General features: G+C 31.5%; 1 protein-coding gene across 1 annotated transcript; it reads left to right on the forward strand.

Annotated features, from left to right (window-relative positions):
- The first annotated feature begins 301 nt into the window (after positions 1 to 301).
- On the forward strand, positions 302 to 6,390 carry LOC129918543 (translocating chain-associated membrane protein 1). The gene is made up of 5 exons (XM_055999146.1): positions 302 to 915; positions 1,202 to 1,281; positions 1,357 to 1,465; positions 4,989 to 5,320; positions 5,385 to 6,390. Exons 1-5 carry the CDS (start codon positions 778 to 780, stop codon positions 5,830 to 5,832), a joined length of 1,107 nt encoding a protein of 368 aa, XP_055855121.1. The 5' UTR covers positions 302 to 777; the 3' UTR covers positions 5,833 to 6,390.
- Positions 6,391 to 6,715: the final 325 nt, after the last annotated feature.

Here is a 6,715-nt window from a genome sequence, read left to right on the forward strand (position 1 = left end):
TTTTGTATATAAAAAAAGTATAATTTCAAAAAACTTATTTATCCATCTAGTAGTGAGTTTCCGCAAAACCTCATAAAAAAACTCACCACACTTCTTTTACTTCTCACTCGCCCTTAATTTCTACCTTTCCTACCACATCATCATGCATCATCTCCATTTTGGTGACGTTGACATTTTCCCATCCACTCTTTCTTTTATATGAACAACAACAAAAACAGAAAATCTGGAAACGTCAACAAAATTTTATCTGTCAAACAAACTACAAAAAAAAAAAAAACAACAAAAAAAGAGAGAAAAGAAAACCCCTCTTTCAATCTTCTTTTCTTTGCATTGCAATTCTCTGCTGCTGAAATAAAATCCCGGATTCATTCAATTTTACACGCCAACGCATTGTCGGTTCCTCCTGAATCCTCTTGTCTTCCAAGTGAGTGGATTCCTTTTTGTTAACTTATTGGAATCCCAAATAATCTAGACAAAAAATAAGCAAGTCTTCTAATCAATCCGAAATAAAACAAAAATCTACTCACGCTACAGCCTACACTTTCATAGTTGTAGTCGTTGTTGTCTCCTCATAGTCGTTGTTCTCGTTGTTGTCTTCTCCATTGATAACTCTGTGAGAGTTATTCAGTTTTTTGTTGTACACGTCACTAGATTTCTTCTTCCACTTCACTTTTATAATCCAAACGAACGTACGAAACCGATTTGTGGTGATTTGATAGTTTCAGTCTTGGATTGATTTCGTAGTGAACGAGGAGCGAAACGCAACGCGACGGCAAGATGGCAATTAAACCAGGAATGGGACGAAAGTCTTCCAACAAGAATCCACCAATTCTTAGCCATGAATTTGTTATCCAAAATCATGCAGATATTATTTCCTGCGTGGCTATGGTATTCGTTGTGGGTTTGATGGACGAGGTAAGTGTGTTTCAGCATCCGGATGCAATTTGAAGTAGGTACTTTTTTGCCACGTATCCTCTCTACGTTCTCCAAACTAGCCTTAACCTCAATCACACGATGATGGACTACACACTGAAAGAAATGCCGAAAACCTTCATATTTAGTGGCACCTTCTCTTGTGGTTGTTCATTGAGATGATAGGGATTTGGTGAAAGTTGTAATTTTATTGGAATGTGGCAGGCTTTTGTGTTTTATGATGTTTCACTTTTATTGATGTTTCTTGTTTTTTTCTTTTTCCATGAAGACCACGGCGAAGTTTGCCAGCCCGTTTGTATCATTGCATCACAATGTGAGTGGTGAGGATCCAAGCCATGAGTTTCCAACGTAAGTTTACAATAACTTATTTTATTACCAAGAAGCTTTTCTAACTTTTTTGTTACATCTTTTTTTTTACTTTAGAGGAAAACCATACACTTATGCTGCTGGAGTCAAGGATCAATGTGCTATCTTCTTTTATACCTTGACCTGCATCATTATGCATGCAATTCTTCAAGAATTCGTTTTGGATGTAAGTAGAAATATTCTTATTAAACTTTTTCCAAATAATTTTAAGATAGATTAAGTTATGTTTCCATGCGTTTCTCTGAAGGTCACAAGTTTAATTTTATTGAGTTGTTTACAAGGTAATATTATGTTGTTTACACAGATGCTTTCATTTTATGAATTCTATCTCTTGTTTTTTTAGAAAGAATCTTTTCATATCTTAAATTAAAAATTTTAGGATATAAATCGGAAAATTTAAAATAGATTAACTTTTAGGAAGTTTGTCCGGCTAAACCTGTTTATAAATTTTTTGTGCGTCGCTGAGGGAATTTTGACTTAATTTAATTATTTTATTATGTAAAGTGTTGGAGATTGAGACAAAAAAATTTCAAATTCACTCTTGGTGTCTTGGTCAATAATATAAAAACGCAATCACTGTAACTTACAATCAAAACCATTTGATTCTCTGAGATATTGATCGAATTTTGTTTTTTATACTTTCATACTATGTACTCATATCTTGCCATAATGATACTTAAGGACAAGTAAATTATTTGAAAAAAAAAAAATTGAATTCGTAAGCACATTTAAAAGTAATTACGATAAGAGAGAGTGCAAACAAAGGGGTTCCGCAATTATGTTTGTTCATTAATAATTGAAATTTACATCTAACCAACTAAGCAATGTTACTTTTTTTTAAGTTGATTTTCTAAAAGCATTTTTTCCAAAAACGGAGTTAATGATTTTATAAATATTTTTGTCTGTACAACATAGTCTATTCGCTTTCGCATAGACTGACTCATTAGCGAACCAGCCTGTGCTTTCTATTAATTTTCCTATGTTTACCATTGAGACCTGCGCCAGATCGCCCAGTTTTCAAAATAACGAGACGATTGGTTTTGAGCAGGTGTTTAATGGTTTCTTTTCTTCTACTGGTGGCCATTGTGTCTATAATATAATGAGTCATATGATCAATAATGATCACGGTCAAAGATCAACTCTATGTATCACAGCTGTAAAGGACCAAGTCAAAAGAAAATAAAAAATCCAAACTTAGGCCGAAAATATGTCGCCGGCTTAGAGTGTAAAAATGATTTCAAAAATTGATTAAAAATACAAAAATCTTTCAAATCTTATCAATTCTTTTACATTTAATAGTATGAAATCTAAGGAATAACTTGATGCTGGCTTGAATTTATTCAAACATTTAGAAATATTTTATTTTTTAACAATTTTGTCACGAGTGTAAAAGTGGAATTAGCAGATTTACACTCTAAGCTGACGATGTGCAAGACTTAAAAAACGTTGACCATAAGATTCAATGGTAGCGTATTTACTTTAACTCGTTATATCTCCGTATTCTCTTTTTGTGACTTGGTTCACTTCAGCTCTTAGCCATTCATATCTTGAGATCGGTCTCAATAAAATACACTGAGTAAACCGCTTGAAATCGTCTTTTTGTATACGAACGTATGGAAATTCTAATATCTTTTTTACTCAACTATAAAACATACTAAGTTTCCTTATGATTTGATGTGATCTACGAGCTCATTTTTGTTTGTGTACTTTATACTTCTGCCGCTTTTTTAATAGCAAAAATCTCAATAGGAGTTATTATGATTCTCTAATCTTAAGAGCTTAACAGAATAACCGAGTTCCTTTTCCTTTTTCCATATTTGACACATCCGTGTAAGAGAGAATTCACTAATTACGGATTTGGGTTAACATTTATGCCTTTCGGATGTGTTTAAAAAAAATCTATTTAAGGTGGTATGTAGCCAGTTCTCACCTCAAGTCTGAAAAGTGTGTCATATCTTTGAATGATAGACCCATGACCATAAGTGCTGTACTTCCAAGACCCCAGTTCTTTAATTCGAAGTGCGCTTTTGATTACTGTACTTGTCCAGGACTGAAAGATTAAGAACAATTTCCAGCCGTTCTTGTGGCGTAGGCATCTGTGTCCTCGTTACTAACTTAAATCACTTGTTATTGTACTATTTACGGATATATATGTGCCCATGATTATGAAAGTGGACTAAGTCACTTTTTGCATTGTTTGAAGAAAAACTTATATAATAATTTTCTTATAACGATTTAATTATATTTCTTTTATGAAATCACTAGAGGAGCAATAAAGAAGTTTATTTACTGGGATTTCGCTTTCAAATAAACTTTACCCCTTAAATAATAATTATTTTTAGGCTAGATTTGATGCCATTTTTGGGAGTGACTTATTCCACTTTCATAATTAAGGGCACATTTGTACATATATATTTCATTTTGCAGTTTTGAATTTTTCTGCAATATAAATCATCAAACCGAAAATCATACTCTTGAATTTAACTATCAATACTTCGACAACAGAAAATTCAAAGATACATTTAAAATCTACGATAATTCTCTACAAAGAAATAAAGTTTGTCAGAAAATGTTTTTCTTACATTCATATAACATCAATTAGGAAAAACTATCAAAAAAAGGCCTTTTTAGATTTTTTTTTAAAGCTGACTTAATTTATTTGTCCTTCACACTCAAGCTAGAAAAATTGGGTACTTAAACACTATGTCATCGCACCCGGTGAAAAATAAAAACTGCCAAACTTATGAATTCAGTTTTAGGAGGCATGAAGCTATAAAACTGTGCTCTCAGATTTTAATAACATTAACTTTCAAACCATATAATTCCAAACCAAATTAAAAAAAAAAAACGGTCAAGAAGTATTATAAAATTATAGTAAATAATTCAATGAAAAACGCTTACGACTGTTTTTGTAGTACAAATAAAGTTGTTTTTTTTTATTAAAGTCTAGAAAGCAAATCGAGGTAAATTTTAACTTCCAGAAAAAAATTCTTTCGAAAATCTTCGCTTAGGTAAATTTTAGATGATGTGATCTTTAATTCAGCGTCATCTGCATATCAGACCTGAATACGAAAAAGAATATCTACAAAGGTTGGTTCAGAATATTCAAATCAGTTTTTAGTGTTTTGCTTTTTGAAGCCTATACCTTCATTTTAGTCATCCTTTTGAATGGCATCCATTTCACAAATGTAATGATTCGGAATATATGACATATGATGTATTAATAAGATTTATTTTTACTCTGAAAGTTTTAAACCTTTTTTTGTTAAATGGACTAGATGACATTTTTAAGCTCCCTGATATATGTATGTATGGTTTTAGCCAAAAAGTAGTCTTTAAGTGCTAAAATCACCAATATTCCGTATTTTTTTTTTTGACATTTTTTCCATTTTCACATGATGCGTTAGACTCATGTGGTCAAAAATTTTGCAATTTCAATATTAATAATATAATAATATTTTGAAGTCAATTTTAATATTTGTTTTGGAGAATAAATAAATTGGGAAAATAAGCACTTCATGACCTTACTTGATAACTGTAGTATGTTTTTTAAATTATGTAGAAAATTTTGTGAATAAAATACCACTACAAGAGGCAAAACAATCAATAGATAGATTTAGCTTTTGAAATACCTAGATACTTACATTTCAAAATTCTAATAAATAAATATTTTTATTATTTCTTTACAGAAAATCTCCAAGAAGCTTCACCTTTCTAAATTCAAGTTGTCACTTTTCAACGAGTCTGGCCAGCTTGTAGTATTTTACATTCTTTCTTTCTTGTGTGGTGCCGATGTAATTCTTCGTGAAGGATACTTTAGTAAATTCTCTCTTCTATGGGAGGACTTCCCCAACCATCCAATGATTTTCCTGCACAAATTCTTCTTCATTGTTCAAATGGCATACTACTTGCACATGCTGCCCGAGTTATATTTTCAAAAAGTCAAGAAGGAAGACCAACAGCCAAAGATCATCCATGCAATTACTGGATTTTCTATCATCTGTTTGGCTTATACATTTGGGTAAGTTCACTTTTATTTGAGAGAAAAGAAGAATTAAATAATATTAATTTATTTTGTCTTTTAGTTTCCAAAGGATCACTCTTGTTCTCCTCACTCTACATTACTTGAGTGAAATCATTGCTCACATTTTCCAACTTATTGGAGTTTTCGACCGTGACGAAAAATATGCCAGCATTCGCATCGTCAACAGTGTGTTCTTTGTATTGGTTCGTTTCGCCACAATGGTCATTGCTGTCCTTACCCTCTACTACGGCGTAGCTAATACAGAACAATCTACCCGTGGCTTTATGGCGCTAATCGGAGTTATCATCCTCCAAGGATACCTGATCTTCTCTTTCATCACTGAACAATTGCGTGCTAAACGTGAACGTCAACGAGAAGCCAAACAACAATCACAGGCCAAAAAAAACAAAGCCATCAAGGATAGGGTCAAGAAGAAGAAGGAAAGCGATCTCCCCGAAGCTGATCAATCACCCAGTCCATCACACAGTGGCAAAAGTAAAGTTAAATAAATTACCATCTTTAGCTTGCTTGCCATTTCCATCTAAATAAAATACACACACTTCCATGCGTATGTTGAGAATTCTTAAAAAAAAAAAAACATCCAACGTGATCCCTCTTCAGAGTCTTTTAGAGTCAAGTTTTATGTGTTGTTGTGCTGGAGTACAACAATTCCGTTTATTATTGTCCATTAAATGGATTGAATTCTGTTTATTTAATATTTTTTTTTCCAATTTCGCGTGAAAGGGATCCCGTGTGTTGAAGAATTCTATTTTATTTTTTTCTATTCTTTTTTTTATTTCGTGTATATTTAAGCAACTTACTTCGTCCTTTCTTATAATTTCGTTTTCTTTTAATTGTAAACTTTTTTATTAAAACAATCAATCTATAACATTTTTGCGAATGCTTGAGTAATGACAAAAAGCTAAGAACGCAACAAGACTTTATAGTGAAAATGCACTTAGAGGGTAATGAAATAATTTTTTTTTCTCCAGAAAATGCAAACTATTTTGTACAAAAAAAAAAAATAAATAAAAAACAAGTGAAACTTTTTTATGAAAAATTCAAAACAAACAAAAAAAAAAAACACATACAAAGTTATGATGAAATAAAAATACAGAAAAAAGTGAAAAATATTGTTTCATTGGTTCTGAATTGAATGCACAAGCTTTTTTTATTTTTAGTAAAATGTTTTTAACTAGTTTTGCGGCAACGAGAAATATCTTTAATCTTTTGGACTGGTAAGCTTCTTCAAATTTAGCTTTTTTGTTATTTTTTGTTTTTACTTTCGGAGCTTCTCTTAACAAACCTTTGGCTGTTACTTAATTAATTTTTGTTTTATTTATAAGTAAACTGGTTTTGTTTGAATAACTTCGATTTTAATTTGTTTGTAGT

The sequence above is a fragment of the Episyrphus balteatus genome, chromosome 4 (genome assembly GCF_945859705.1).
Source record: "Episyrphus balteatus chromosome 4, idEpiBalt1.1, whole genome shotgun sequence".
Lineage (NCBI taxonomy): Eukaryota > Metazoa > Arthropoda > Insecta > Diptera > Syrphidae > Episyrphus > Episyrphus balteatus.

Bases quoted from the DNA above. Each gene is read 5' to 3' on its own strand.
- LOC129918543 (XM_055999146.1), top strand. From the start codon at position 778: ATGGCAATTAAACCAGGAATGGGACGAAAGTCTTCCAACAAGAATCCA. The intron at 1,282-1,356 runs GTAAGTTTACAA...TTTTTACTTTAG, and splicing joins CCAAGCCATGAGTTTCCAAC to AGGAAAACCATACACTTATG. The intron at 1,466-4,988 runs GTAAGTAGAAAT...ATTTCTTTACAG, and splicing joins TTCAAGAATTCGTTTTGGAT to AAAATCTCCAAGAAGCTTCA.